Source organism: Sturnus vulgaris, chromosome 5 (assembly GCF_052056855.1).
Source record: "Sturnus vulgaris isolate bStuVul1 chromosome 5, bStuVul1.hap1, whole genome shotgun sequence".
Classification (NCBI taxonomy): domain Eukaryota; kingdom Metazoa; phylum Chordata; class Aves; order Passeriformes; family Sturnidae; genus Sturnus; species Sturnus vulgaris.
The window spans coordinates 2,625,287-2,640,685 of NC_142247.1; the positions used below are offsets into that span (position 1 = coordinate 2,625,287).

The 15,399-nt window shown below is 41.2% G+C and overlaps 1 protein-coding gene across 10 annotated transcripts in view; it reads right to left on the reverse strand.

Moving 5' to 3' along the window:
* CALD1 (caldesmon 1) overlaps window positions 1-15,399 on the reverse strand; it is a 172,848-nt gene that overhangs the window by 74,094 nt on the left and 83,355 nt on the right. For 8 of the 10 annotated variants that reach the window (XR_015803619.1, XR_015803620.1, XR_015803621.1 and 5 more), the window contains one exon: window positions 9,285-9,396. Coding sequence is in view for 7 of the 10 variants with exons in the window: in XM_014870061.2 (XP_014725547.2) it covers window positions 9,285-9,355 (71 nt within the window). In the remaining 3 variants the exon portion in view is untranslated. Of the gene's footprint in view, window positions 1-9,284; window positions 9,397-10,112; window positions 10,352-10,457; window positions 10,481-15,399 lie in introns of those variants that run through there. The other 2 variants (XM_088164542.1, XM_088164541.1) reach the window with 2 other exon arrangements.

The window sequence follows — 15,399 nt, forward strand, 5'->3', positions numbered from 1 at the left end:
CTCACCACTATAATTATAACACTGCCTTTCAGAAATTCCCAGCATTGATACACTGAGTATCTGATCTTTTCCCTATCACTGACAGTGTTATAAATGAAACCAGCTTGCTCCTGTTAACACTGTCTGCTCACTGGAATTCTGCTCAAAAACATCCTCCCAACCCCAAAAGACTTATTTCTCCAAACTGAGCTATTCCACATAGGAACCTGTCTGGTGGTAGGAAGATGTGTGTCCTGTGAGCACAGAACTGTAATTGTTCTCAGAGACTCCTGCAGTGACTCGAGAAGTGCATCACAGCTACAGAGTCCTTGCTTGTGCACAGAAATAGCAGAAAATCACCTCAGACCTGGTTTGAAACCAAGTGCATCAAATCTGTGCAAAGCTCCCAGAGCAGATGTGACAGGGCTTCCCCTGCCATGCTGTTTGACAAAGAGACCTGACTGGAGACAGGCTCGGCTCACAAGCAGACACAGAAATCTGTTCATGGTGATTTGGTTTCTTTCCACTCTGTGCATTTAATTGATTTCAAAATCTGCCATGGTATGTCTGCATCAGGTTTAGAGCCATGCAAAGAGTGCTCACTAAGAAGGAATACCTTTTTCAGTTTTCATCCATACACTAAAATGTTGTCTCAAGCTGGTGGAAAAGGGAAGTAGAGTATGGAGAAGTAACTTATCCAAACCTTTGAAGAAGGATTTTTTTTTTTAAACCTGCTTTTTGAGTACCAATTTAGAGCACCTCTTCTGGTCTCAGCACTAGTACACAGTCCACCTAGAAGATAATCTTTGCTAGAGCAGTCCTTGCTGTTTGCTTAAATTATTTCTGAATTGAAGATGGGCCACAACCTCCCTTAAAGGAAACTGAGGCACAGTTTCAGAAAAATGTCAGAGAAAAAAACCCAAAAAACAAAATCCCAAACCAAAAGAGAGTCAAAACTCGCTGTTGAGTTGCAGCCTTCCCTTGGTTTTCTATCTCAACATGACAAACTTGCTGGACTTTAATTCAATACTATCCAGCAAAGATTATTAATAAGCAAGTCGATTTGGACCAACCAACAAGTTTTGAACATAAAAAGGAGCAAAACAGCATCTATTTATATTTCCTTAATGTCAACCAAGATGAAGCTAAGCTTTAGCTGTCACATAGACAACCCACTGGTTTATACTTTCCCATAAACAAGAAGAAATGCATCCTGCTTGCTTTTCCACTTCCCATCAGCCCTGCTGCTCCCCAGGAAGAGCAGGGCTCAGCTGCAGCACCAACACAACTCCTTCTCATCTCGAGCTGTATCACTTGTGCTGACCTGACCCTTTGGTTCCATGCCAGCATTCCCAGGGACTGTGCTGTCACCAGGCTTCTTTCTGAAGGACTGGCTGCCCACTGACCTCATTTCTGGCCAGGAATGTTTCTCGAGCTGTGTGCTGATGAATTAATTTGCCCAAGAAGCACAGGCACCTGATGACTTCCTTGGTGCCATGAAAGACTTTGATCACACAAGGACAATCTGCTGGCAAGAGCGATTTTCCTTGTTTAGCACGAGCTAATGAGGAGGTTACGATGAGAGAAATAAACATTTATCTTCAGTAATTAAAAACTTGTTTAAAGGCACAAAGCCAAAAATGCAGAAGCTAATTGACCAAATGAGATGCTTCTGGAGGTTGAAATCAGCCTGGGGTTTCACTTGCAAATCACATTTTTCCTCTGTGGTTCTTTGAACTGAGCTGTGAAGGGATGGCTTTGCCCCGGCTGCCAGCAATCTGATAGTGTTTACATAACTCTACTTATTCGTGTGTAAAACTTGTTAGCATTTGACTTCATTTAATCTATTATCCCTGCAAACGAACTGGCCTCAGCTTTTTAAAGGGAGCTCAGCTTTTTTTTTTTTTTTTTTTTTTTTTTAAATCTCATCTTCTGATTATCAAAGACGTTAATAAAATGCAAACTCACACTGAGAAGCAGATGCTCCTAGAAACACTCTGGCTAAATTTATTTCCATGTCACTCCTTAAAGAGTCTTACAGCTGGGCAATAGCTGCAATTTCTCTCATGTCTAATTATTTCTACCATTCTGAGCCCAGAATGCCCTGAAGAACAGTAATACAATTAGGCAATAAGTTCAACAATGTTCTTGCTCTCTTAGAAGAAGGCATTTAAATGTAATAACTAAGAGATACCATCCCAAGTCTGCAAATTTGCAGTTTTAAAGGCTGCTGTTATTTCTTCTTCTGTCCAGACCCTTGCAACACACATATGCAGCCTACAGAACATGTTAGTGCAGGTAAATATATCAAACATATTTGCCTGAAGAGTATTCTTTCAAACTTTTCCTACGACACAGGGATATTCAACCATCAGCTTCTTTTGTTTGGGAACACCACAGTATTCCCTTTGCTCTTCTTTAAACTAAAAGCAATTTGTTGCTGAGCATCACTATTAAATATAAGGCCTTATTTAGTCAAAAGAAGGGTTAATGTAGGTTTTTCAGCACATGCATTTCTGTGATGAGGTAAATGTAATCCTGTGTGAGAATGTTTTATACAATGAATTGTATTAACTCTGCCACTTGCACCAGTTGTCACCATGTCAGGCACATGGAAAATGACTAAGCAGCTGAGAGCCCAGTTACATACTTACTGTCTAGGAAGAAATATAGAAATATAGGGATTTCCCTGCCTAAGAATCTAACAAAAGCAGACCCAGGATTCAAGAACAGAACCTCTTTTATTCTGAGTGAGTTTGGAACAAAGCCTTTGGTCTCTGCCTGCAGTTAACAGAAGTTAAGCTCCGTGCCCTGCTGTGGATGGCACAGGAAGTTTGAAAGCTCTGTGTCTTCACAACCTTAGGCCAATGTTCATTTTATGAAGCCTTTTTACATTTCAAGTACCTGAAGTTTTTTATATGAGAAAATTCTGGTGGCACTGTTTGAAGGTGCAATGACAAACGTGCAAGAGTGCTGCCCTAGCTTAATAGACTGCATACTTGCCAATTTTCATCTAAGATACTAAATAGAAGTAAATTTTCAACATAAACATGGCAGGAAAGCCATTGACACTTATCTGTACGATATCAGCTACATTTCTTCAGACTCGTGATTTTCTTTGTGCAGCTTTGTTTTGGTCTAATTCTGAAAATCATGATAATGTTCCATGTTATATTGCTTCTCACATGGTGCTCTTTTAAGCAGGCATGCTTGTCAGAATTATCAGTAATAAGCACAAAATTTTGTGTCTCCATGCCTGTATTTTTTAGATATTTAAATAAGATACAGCTCATGAGGGATGTTGGTACAGTTAAAGCTAATAAGTTTACAGTAGGAAACAAAGGGTAGGTGGGTTACCTGATTACAGGATTAGAGGGAACTCTTTTCACCCAGTAATTTCCAAAATTCCTTGGTGTTTCCAGCAGATGAAGGATGGAGAATTTTCCCAGCTGTGTGGGTGCAAGATTGGAGCTGTCCTCCTGAAAGCTTGGCTGGTATAGCACATGTAGTACACAGATTACAGAGTGATTTTAACACACTGTCGTCCATAATCTGAATTTTTACATGAAATATTAAGGCAATTTTGTTGTCTGCTTAGGAATTGCAGTGGGTTTAGCTCAGTGAAGTCTTTACTCTGAATATCCAGCTCTTTGGAAGATCAAAGCTGCTTTTATGAAACATTTCTCTGTAACGACTTTAAAGAAAATGTAATCTGAACAACACAAAAATTAGCTGCTAAATTTTACCAAGCTTTCCATACATTTGTTTATTTTCTCCAGGGCATTTGAAATGCTACAATAGCAGAGATTTTTTTAGTATCCACTCTCCCTTGAGAGTGACTGCAGTAGAGAAGGTTTTAATGAGCCACTGGGTCATGCTTTCCTGCCTGGGTTAAGAATGAACTCCAAAAATTGCACAACAGGGATTCAGTGTGAAGGGTCAAACCCATCCCAATAATCCAAAAATGTCCTGTCAGTCTGGAATTCCAGGCAGCTGTGAAGACAGGTGAACAGCTGGAGCACTATGCTTCCATTTGTTCTCAACTCTCACGCATCTCTAATCTTATTTATTCTGTGCCTTAATATTTGACTCCTGGACAGAAGGTGTCATGTCTCAGCTCTAGTAAAAATTGAGTATTTTACAGAAAGACAAACAGAAATCCCCAAAATATTGGCAACTTCAGGATTTATGAAGTTCATGGAGAGATAAGGTTTTTTCCTAGTAGCAAAAGAGGCTTGGAATAAGGAGCACAGCCCTTAGGGAGATAGAGGTTTAACTTCTGGGGAAATACAGTTCTGAAATAAAACATGAACATTGGGAAATGACATGGAACACATATGCTGCTCTTATGTTCAAACATACACTCATTGAAAAGTTGTATTAAGATCACATTCTCCTTTCCTCAACACAAACCCGAATTGAAGCACGGTCTCTGAAAACTTTTAATAAAAATATAACCAGAGGCTTGAGAACAAGAAATGGGCAACTCCTAGTGTTTCATGAAAAAGGAAACCAGAAAGGAACCATTTTTGTAATTCCTAAACTCTCAACTCTGTTTAACATTTCTCACTAATGTGCACCCCATAGCAGGGATAACTCCACTGCAGGAATGAAAGACAGCTTCAAAAGTTATTTGTGGTCATTCAGCCTTGATCTAACATGGACACACGCTCACCCTCACTGGCTTGGACAGGACAATGACATTTTTTACTTCCTGTGGCTGGCAATGATGACACTTCTTGCTCTCCAGAAGGATTAATATGCTATGGAAACAAATGTGTCCAGTTTTTACCTCTCCAGAAGATAAGAAAGGTGCTTCTCATTGTCCTGCAAAGATGTACCCTGCTGGTTTGACCTTCCTAACGTGGTGATTCAGTCCTCTGTATGCTACCAGAGCTACAACAGGAACACTAAAAAGCCTTTGTGAAATTGTGAAATGCCTTTCTGTTTCTCTACACACCTTCACAGATCCAAACTGAAATCCACCTGGCTTTTTTTTCTGTTGTACCAAGTTGGGATTAACCATATTAATGTTGTTTTAGCAGAAGTTGCATTAAGCAATTTACCAGCACAGGAGACTTTTAGCCTCCTGCAGGCTGCTGCCATCTCCGACCTGTAGGATCCTTTAAAAAAAAAAAAAAACTTTAAAAGAAATCTTTAACTACTGCCTTTAGAAATGGATGCTACCAGGAACCATACAGCTTTGTGACAGTGTTTTTCTCTATGTCCTACTCACATCCCCTTTTTTAGGGTGAATTTAGTAATATCTAACTGATCCAGATAACTCCTTCTCTTTGCCATATTTTCACAACTGGATGACCAACACCTTCCCCATGATATGATCTGCAATCCCTTAGGGAAGGGCATGACACAGGGCAAAACTGGTTCAGATTCAAAGTGGAGCTTCAGCTAAATGAAGGCCAGCCTGACAATGACCCTAAGACCTCCCTGATGTGACAATGGAGCAAATTAGTATAATTTAAAAACAAACAAAACAACAACAACCACAAAGCAGAAGTGAAAATTCATTGCTGCTATCATGGCAAGTCAGCCACTTGTAAAACTGAGAATTAAGTGCTAAATAGATTAACCTGAGAAATATTCTTTAGAGAGTCCAAGGGACTTATTTTTGCTCTCAGTTATGCTGAAGTCGAAGGAGTAGGTCCACTGTCATTTCAAGAAGTATTTCACCTCAGTTTTTCAGTGCAGCTGCAGCAGACTGAAGTGGACCAGCAAGATCCTCTGAAATCACCACCCCTCCAGACACATAAACTCTACCCAGCTCCAGGCTAAATTCTTCCAGTGTCAGTGACATCAAAATGACAAAACCCGATGGTTTTGTTCAAGAGAACATCTTTTTCTGCCTAGGAAGAAGCACAAAGCAGCAGGTGGTATTTGTTTTTCCCCTTGCTGGAGGAAGGCAGTCCCCTGTGCTCCAATTCCACACGGGATTCTTGCTGTCAGCTCACTCCTGTGCCAGCCCTGACACTCCAGCACAGCCTGTGCCCTGTGGCTGGGAAGGCAAAGTGTTCATCCAGCTCCTTCAGAGCTGCCTCATAAATCAGCTGGCTGGAATAACTCAGGTAGGGCTTAATCCAAAGGCTGCTGAAACCAGTGCAAAGCTTCCCAGTGATTCCAGCCAGGTCCAGACTGGTACCTCAGGATTTTATAAAAGCACTGTCCCAGGCACAGGAGTCATCCCTCTGTCCCCGGGCAGCAGGACAAAGCCTTGGCTTTGTCACAGAACAATTAAAGATGTAATCATCTTTATGTAACCCATCACCCCAACAGCTGAAAGTTTTCCTTATTTTCTTTTTTCCCTGATCTCACACCTGATCAGTCCAAACCAGATCCAGAATGCTGCCATACAAGTTAATACTGCCATATTTTGTCCTGGGTTTCCCAGCCTGAAAAGTCTCCTTCCCCCCTGAGGTACCCGAGCTGCTGGGTCCCTGCCAGGCTGAGCACATGCAATAAATCTGACAGCCTGGGAGAAAGCTGGACTGAGTCTCACATGTCTGCTCTTGGAAACTTGCCCCTTAGACAGGTCTGCAGTGCTGCTCCAAACACGTTGATAGGCCTCCAGAGATCCAGACAAATATAAATACTTAAAAAAAACCAAACATGGCTGGACAAAACTTCTGGGTGGGCGCAGCGAGCCTGTGTGGGGAATCCAGAACGTCTGGGATACCTTGGAATTATAAGAACTTAAAATGCAAAAAAACCCCACTCTGTTTCTGAGTTGGTGTCAGTTTTTTATCTGAGTTGCCACAGCATGGACTACTGGCACAGAGCAGGGCTGAAATGCAATGCTGGTCTTCAAAAGACAAAATGAGTTCTCAGGATCAGTCCTAAGCATATGAACCTGGAATGCCAACAAAGCTGGCAGCATTTCCAACAGATTCCTAATGGAAAAAACCAACCCAAAACACAAAGCTTAACACCAGACCACAAGGACTGAAGTCACACTAAGCTTCTCCAAAGATTAAACAGCTGGATGTCCGTGGCTCCAGCATCTCAGACACTGGGGAATGTGACAGCACAGTATCCTCACCAGTCCTAACACAGCCCCAGGCTCTGAGGAGGGCATGATAACATCAAGTCACTCTCTCTACATTTCCACCCCTCAGCCTTCCTTGGGCACAGGCATCCAGCTAGGAAGATGAGCTTCCAATGAATGTTTATCCCAGGAAACCAAAATTCATCACTGCAACTGGGTGAGACACAATCACTGTTGGTGGATATGGCTGCTTGCATTTCTGGATTTATTTTTCTACCCAAAGAAGCCTTAACAGTATATGGGAGACCTGGCAAGCGTTTTACAGCCTGCACAGACATCCATCTGTCCACCTCCCAGCAGAAATGCTTCCAACCAGGGCTGGATTCCCCACAGCAGGGCTACACCTCACTGATGGGAGGGCTGGGGGGAAAAAAAAGTTCTGCTCAGAACTTATGGAGGAATATTTCCAACCCCCACGCTGAGCTTTAGGACTGCACAACCCATTTCATAAAATACCTGAAAGTGTTCAGAGGCAAGCCTGGCAAGCAGATTGCTGCAGCTTATGACATGTGAACATGTTTTGGTCGTATTATTAAAGGCAAAGATGATCCCAAAATCCCCAAAAATCTGAATTTGCCAAAACCAATGCAGCATCACTCATTTATTTGTTATTAACTGCCCCAGATCTGCTGCCCTTCCCTCTGTGTGAACACTGCAATGGGGGCAGATGCTCAGCTCAGTTCCTGCCCCACACAGCCCTCACTGGGATTTGGGAGCTCCCAAGAGGGAGAATTTGGGAGGATTTGGGAGGTCCCAGCTCCCAGAGTCACATCCGAACTTGAGAATCAGACTCTGTTATCGTTAAGGCAAACCAAAAATAAAAAGACCAGACTAAATTATTTTTAAGATCCTAAGATTTTTAAAGCAGTCTTGTGACTTTTAAGGGGTCTGACTCATTGTACTTGAATGCTTGAGGTTGGCAGCAGCAAAGGGAGTACAGCAAGATTTAGTGTACAGTAATTTATTGTTGAAAGCCTTAAATGTGTGGGAAAGGGCATGGAGAGCATCTGCAGTGATTTGGGAGGAAAAGGGACACAGGCCCAAGCCCTTCTCCTCTGGCCAGGCTGCCACCAAGCTACCCTCCTCCATGGGAGCACCACACTAAACCCCAACAAAGCACCCCAGACATGGAAAAAACACTTCCCATCAGCAGGATGGGATCCACATGGCACCAGTGTATCCCATCAGCAGCCCCAGTGATGGCAAGGGCAGAGCCCAGCATCCCCAAACCACCCACAGCACAGGGTGCCCAAATCACCCTGAATGCTCAACAGGAGCCTGGATGTCTTCAGAGAGAAGCCAAGTGGCATTTTTCTACAGAAACTCCCAAACTACAACCCCTAACATCCTCCACAGACTACCCAAGGCCTCTATTCCCAACAAACCCTACTTTCCTTTAACAGCTTTGCTGCTTAAAGAAGAAACAAAAATGAAATTCCTATTCAGAATTAAATACAAAATGAGAGTAAAGTGTTCTTAAACCCAGCTTTTATATTATTTAATCAGTGCAGTGTTAATAAACTAAATCAAATCTTTTCATCACAAAAATAAATTGAGCCTTTCTCCCTGCTTACTGCTTTCTCCCAGTGTAAATCATGGAATTTCATTAAAGCAAAGAGAACTGTACAGATATAAAATGGGTTTAGTTAATGAAATGTCATTCCCAGTATTTCCATGGATTTCTTTCATAAATGGACATCATCACATCCACATCTAATTCTACTCTCATTTCACCAAGGTAAATCTGTAACAGCTTACAGCAAATGCTGCTCGTTGCCCACATGAAGAGACTGTAAATGAATAAAAAGCAAGAGGCAGTGCAAACACAACTGCACTACAATGGCAGACAATTCACACACATGCTATACTGCATACACCAAGTGTGCCCCAGCTTTCCATTTATATCTCATAACTTTATCTTTAGTATATATATAAATATCTGGCAGACACAATCCCTTCTGCACAGCACTCACACAGCATCTGAGGATGAGCTTTCCTTTCTGTGATTTCACATTCCTCCTTTGCTGTTCCCATTTATCCATGCAGCAAAACAACTCAAAGCCAGACCTTTACAGCAGCCGAAGGAAATCAGACACACACTCCCCATCTCTCCCACAACATTAGCTAAAGCCATTTTTTGGCACTTACAAAGAACTCTTTGGGACTTAAGGCAGAAATTCTCATGGCCACTGCTAATGAAAGGCAAGCAAGGCAGCAGCAGCATTTTCCAGATGTGCTAACTCACCTCTCTGCTTCCAGGCGCATTTCCTCACGCTTTTGCCTCCTGAGCTCTCTGCGGCGTTCAAAGTCATCCATGGTGGGTGCTCAAGTGTTCCAAGCTCTGGAAAGATCCAAATCTGAAAGGGAGATGATCACTTAGGTGAGGGTGAGCACACAAGGGATGCATTTAACCAACTGAGCCCGTTTAGTTCGGTTTTGCTGCCTCAACTTCGCTGTAACTATTTTCTCTTTCCATCAAAAAACTCAACTTCCTCAGTATCGCTGAGATAAACAAGATTAATGAAATGTCTTGTACGATAAACACAGCCTGTGCCTGTGTTTAGTTTCCTAGTTAAAATTAAATCAACATGCTTCAAGTAGGGACTGTACACATCTGCTAGCCACAGACTAGCTATTTGTAACGTCACAGGTCTTTTCCACTAACAAAAGCAACAAAAATTCAGCAGGATTTTTAACTTTAGGCTTCCAGTTTTTCACCGCAGGTAGTAAAAGCACTGCACAAGAGAGTTCTCATTTTCTTTAGTAGCACAGATAATTGAAAGTTCTGCAGAAGTTAGTCCCCGTCCGGGTGTTCCCACCCCCACCTTCAGAAAGGCAAAAAAAAAAAAAAAAAAAAAAGAAAATGAGGAGAAAACGCGAAAAGAAAGAAAAGGAAAAGAGAAAAGAGGGGGGGGATAAAAAAGAGAACGAAAAGAGAAATAAGAAAAAATAAACCACTGCTTTTAAATGCCACGCAGGGGAAGTCAAACCATGTACAAATCCTGCTCAAAGAGCGAAAAGCAGCAATATTTTTTTTCTGTAGTTTAATCCGCGCGTTTTGCCCGTGCCCTACCTTCTTGTTTATGATTTAGTCCATGAAGTATTTTCCCCTTTACAGTTCTTCATATACAAAGCCTTCCCAGCCTCGGTTTATATCCCATCAAGCCGACTATTACAGAATTCCCCTGCAGCCCCCAAACCAAAAATGACTACCAGAAAAGGGAAAGCTGTTCTCTTTTTGTCCCTGCTTTGTTTACAGAGCTGTCAGTGGTTAGTTAAACTCTGCCTGGAATCTGGCATTTAAGGCTTGCTCTAAGATTGCTTCCTGTGCAGGGCTGGAGGCCTCAGCTTCCTCTGCAATCCCAGCCCCGGAGCTGCACTCCCAGGATTTCCACCCCCCCAAAAAAAAAAATTCCACCTTTTCCCAGGCAAAGCCACCCCGCTCAGCCTTCCAAAGGTGGCTCAGGAGCTGCTGAAGCTGGAGGGAAACGAAGCCAAGGTGCATTTGGACATTATTTGAAATGCTCTGTTTGCAGATGGAGCAAAGCCTTGTGGCTTTATATTCCAGCGGCCAAGTGCCCTCCCCATGAAATCACTGGCACCAGCAAAGCCTTGCATGGCTTCAGGGAATCCGTGGCTTTTTCTGCCCCCTTTTTTGGATTAAAACGCTGCTGAGGGCAGGGGTTTTGTGGAGGTTATTTTATTAGTTTACTTTCCCCGGGGGTATTTTTCTTTCTGATTTGTTCCCAGATTGAGGGATTTAAATTTTTGTTGTTGTTGATGTGATTTTCCTCGCGCTTGTCTGGGGTTGTTTTGTGGAGATTCAAAGGAAAGGTTAATTTTGTAAATCTGATAGAGACACTACAATTGCTGCTGCTTTACCTCTTCCTTTATTTTTAAAATTCATTTAGACCATATATCTAAAAAGCAAGTTGTAACAAGATTTTTTGCCAATCTTGGGTTTACTCTTAGCACCGGGTACTCCTTGAAGAACCCAGAACAGCAAATCTTCCATTTTCTCCCAAGAAATGTTTCTCCCAAGAAGTGTTTCCATCTCAGCCCACACGTGCAGCTAAATCTGGTCCCAGTTTCTTTGCTGGAGGACCTGTGAGCTGCAGGACTGATTCTCCAGGTTCCCCCTGGCTGGGACACAAGGATCAAGGGTGGAATGGAGGGATTCCTCCTCAATGGAAAGAATTGGAAACGCTGGGTTTCTGTGCAATGACAGCATCCTCAGGAACTGGGACTGTATCAGAATTCAGTCTGTGGAGCACAGTCACCATCAGGGATTTAAACAGAGTTGGGTGTTAGGATGACAACTCACATGCTAGAAAGATCAATCCCAAAGCTTATTCCTGCTTTGATATCTGATTTATGTGCACCTTCATCAGCTCCTACCCAGCCAGGCACATCCCTCTCTGCACCTCTCAAGGCACGTTCTTTCCTTCTGGGCTGCTCGGGCTCTGTGCACCAACATTACCCCTCCAAATGTCCCTCTCCAAATGTCCCAGCCCATCCTCCAGCCCTCCCCTTTCTGCATGGTCCCCAGCACCTCTCATCTCTGAAAAACTCAAGCTCTTCCTCACGAGGAAGTCTGAGGAGGATAACAACAACAACAACAACCCAGAACTATTTCTGTTCTTCCTCCCCTCTTTTCCTTCCCAGGAGCACTGGGGAGGTTGCCCAGCAGTGATAAGGAGTTTCCTGATGCAGCAAATCTTCCCCATCCTCGGGGCACTTTTGTCAGGCAGTGAAGATGAGATGGATGGGAGGATGCCAAGGGTTTATTGGTGTCTCCTCTCAAAGGATGAGGCACAGCCCCTGCATGACATTCAGAAGGCTGCCAGTCCAAATCTCTCTTTCAAAAACCAGGGAAATGGAGTTCAGGTCAACAGTTTGAGCTTTAGTTAGCAAAGCCATACCAGGGGAAGAAATGGAATCATCAGCCAGAAGGTTCACTTGAAGAAGTCAACTATTCTGTGCTGTTCACTGTCTCCCCAAAAATGACAAGCTGCCATTCAGCCTCTGAGAACCACCAGACAATAACATCAACCTATCTAAAAATTCTTCCTGTTTCCACAAAAATGTAATATATATAATATAATGTACATTTTTTGTACATAGTATAAAAGCTAAGATTCTCAGAAGACTCAAAAATTGCTATATTGTTGATGTAGGTACCAAGTATTAGAATGTTTTCTACAAGCCATTTTTTGCAGTGTACACATTTTATTGCTTCCTTTTTTTAAGATTAAAATTGTTCATGAGTAAAAACATCCTGGGACAAAATGTAACATTTCACCCAGCTCCTCTCCAGGGCCTGCCTTCAAAGCCACTTGTGAAAATGTCTCTCTGTGTGACCTTCTAAGGTGTGCAAAGACATTTTATTTTTCTACTCTTTGACTGGATACTTATTTTCCTTTTTATTTTGTATTTTCAATAAGTTGGTGTCAAACCAAAAAAGTTTCATTTTCTGAAAAGAGGAGAACTATCCCAAAAAAACTGTCTCAAAAGCAATGTTTCATTCAACCTTAAAAAAGAAAAATTCCCTAGTTTTATCTTAAACATAAAATTTTGGGGTTTCAAATTAAAATGGACAATATCTTGTTATCTCAATTTATTTTTTTTTCCAAATTATTTTCAGGTATGTTTTTCATCTAATTCACCTAGAAGACACCAAAAAATTTTAAACAAGCGTAAATACGTATGTATTTATCAAACAGATGTAGATGTCTGAAATTATTTGGCCAGTTCTATTCCCCTGTATGTGCAAATTACAGGAACATGGGCTGCTCTTACAGTGAAAAGCCACTTATCATTTTGTTGTTCCTACTTCAAAACAAGACCCTCAGCATCTTTTCAGCTTTTACACCACTGAAATAATCTGAAGTAAATTTGGGGGTGGTTTTTCCACCACCAGGTTCAAAAGAGGGACCTGTGGAAGGATTTACCTGCATTGCCACACAGCTTGAATCAGAATCACAGCAAAGTTTGTGCCCTGAAAATATCATCTCTCCCCAAAAAAACCCCTCATTTCAAAAGCAATACCAGTCCCTCCTTCCCTCTCTGCACTTCACATCGTGCCTCTGATCTTCACCTGATTATGGTTTATTGCTGAAATTTGTTGAGTTTTTCATTGTCTTGCTAAAAAGTATTTTCTTCAGGGACAGCCACATTTAATCACTCCCAGAACAAAGCACACACACACAAATCCCACTTCTCTTTATGTCTCATCCCACGAGACACTTCGAAAATTTTGTCTTCTTTCTTCAAGCTTTCATCCAGGTAGAAAATCAGAGGAAGTAATTTCAAATATGTGACAAAATATTTTAATAGTGCTTGGTGGGAATAAGCTTTTTGAAAGCAAACAATAACTTGGCTGAGTAGAAGTACACACACCACCATGTAATTGTATTATCCAGTATGGAGAGCAAAATAACCTCCTGCTCTGGCTCAGAGTTAAAACTGTCCTCACCCTATTCCCAGCACTGGTTTCAGACACAACTCACCATCCAGGGGGGTCTTAAAAACAGATGAGCCATTGTGGCAGCAAGCAAAATGCAAATTTCAGCTCAGGTCTTTGAACAGAAATGTCTTCCAAGACCTCCCAGCCACCTTTCCATGGCACTGCACAAGGATGATCATTACAGCACTGGCATTCACAAGCCTTAATGAGCAATTACTGATATATACTGATAGATTGGCTTAATTCCCACAAATAGCATTATAACAGCTGCCATCCAGTTGAAGAATTCCTCTATGCAACTAAAAGTTCACAGCCTTAAAGACACTGGGTATCTGTTGCAACCTGCTAATTTCTTTCTGACCTTCTTTTTCTTTTTCCCCCCTGAAATTTGAAAGTGAAAATGGTCACTTATTCACACAGAACACATTTCTCACACCACCCATGGGTGATGGATTATGGATTCCTATCAAATTAACCCAGCCAGATATCAGTCACCCAACAAGGTCAGTGAGGGACTGGGATGTTCAGGCTGAATTTCTACACCAGCTTCAACCTGGTTGAGCCAAAAAAAATCAAACAAAAGCAAATTCCCTGAGATAACACAGCCACGAGGCTCTGTGCTGGCCATGCATCACACAAGAACATTCCATCCTGCTTCCCCCTGAATACAACAACAAATTTCCCCATTTCCTCATTCACATGAAGGGAAGCAAGGGGGCCTCGGTTTCTTTGTAACAAGAGAAATTGTAACAGTGGTGGGGGTTTTTATTATTTAATTAGTGCTTTGTTTTAGGGGTTTTTTTTTGTTTTTATTTAGAGTTAGGATTAATAAATATACTATGGAAATGGATTTTTTTGTGTTTGGTTGTTTATTAAATATTATTAAAAAGTACAGAGTGTTTAATAGCACTTTTAGTCATTTGTTAGAAGTGAGGAAAATTGGAGTAAGATTTAGTTGTTATAAGGTTTTTTCAAGTTAAATAGTTTAATAGAGAATATTTATTTTTTTAACTTAATAATTAAATTTTTATGACTTTTAGTGTGATATTGACTGATTAATCAGAAATTATTATTTGAAATTTATGAAGAAGAAGGAAGGAGGATGATGAACACTGAAAAATACACTAAATTTTTTATATTGTTTTATACTTATTACTATATTATAAAAACTTTAAATTTAAAACTTTTTACTGTGTGAAAGTACACATTTTTCTTTAATGACACACTTCTGATTTTAACTTTTAACTAAGGCTGCAGGTCAAAAGCAGTGCTCTTTAGGGGTTAGTGTTAGAAAGCACAGAAAGTTCAAAACCCCCAGGTTTTTGAGATCCAACAAGAAATCTTCTGGTAAAATTTCCATCATATCTAAAGATCCCTGCACACTGTGCCTGAGTGTTGGGAAGGATGAGAATTTAACAGAGGAGTTTTACAGATATACAGAAAGTTCTAGAGGAATAAAAGCAAGTTTTGATATAGAAGAAAAGAATTGCTGAGCCAGTCTGACTGGGTAACTAGAAGGCAACGAGCAATTCAGTTAAAAGGGGATTTTATGGCTTAGAGCAAAGGATAAACCCACCTCAAACAAAAGATGTTTTTACCAAACAAATGGATTTTCACAAGTAAACAAGAAAGCCAATGCTGCAAGTTAGAAAAAAGATTTCAAAAATTTCTACTGCAGAACAAGTCCCAAAGTTTAACATGTAAATACTAATTCTGATGGCTGGCTAATTACTAACATAATGTGGTAATTTTAGCAGTTTTGATAGGTTATATGTAAATGTAAAAGGTATTGTGTGTGATGTAGCCATGTATGAAGATGCTCTGTAATGAAAAGTTTATAATTCATTGTAACCAGAACCAGAATTGAGTTTCAGGACACACAGCTTGCCTAGAG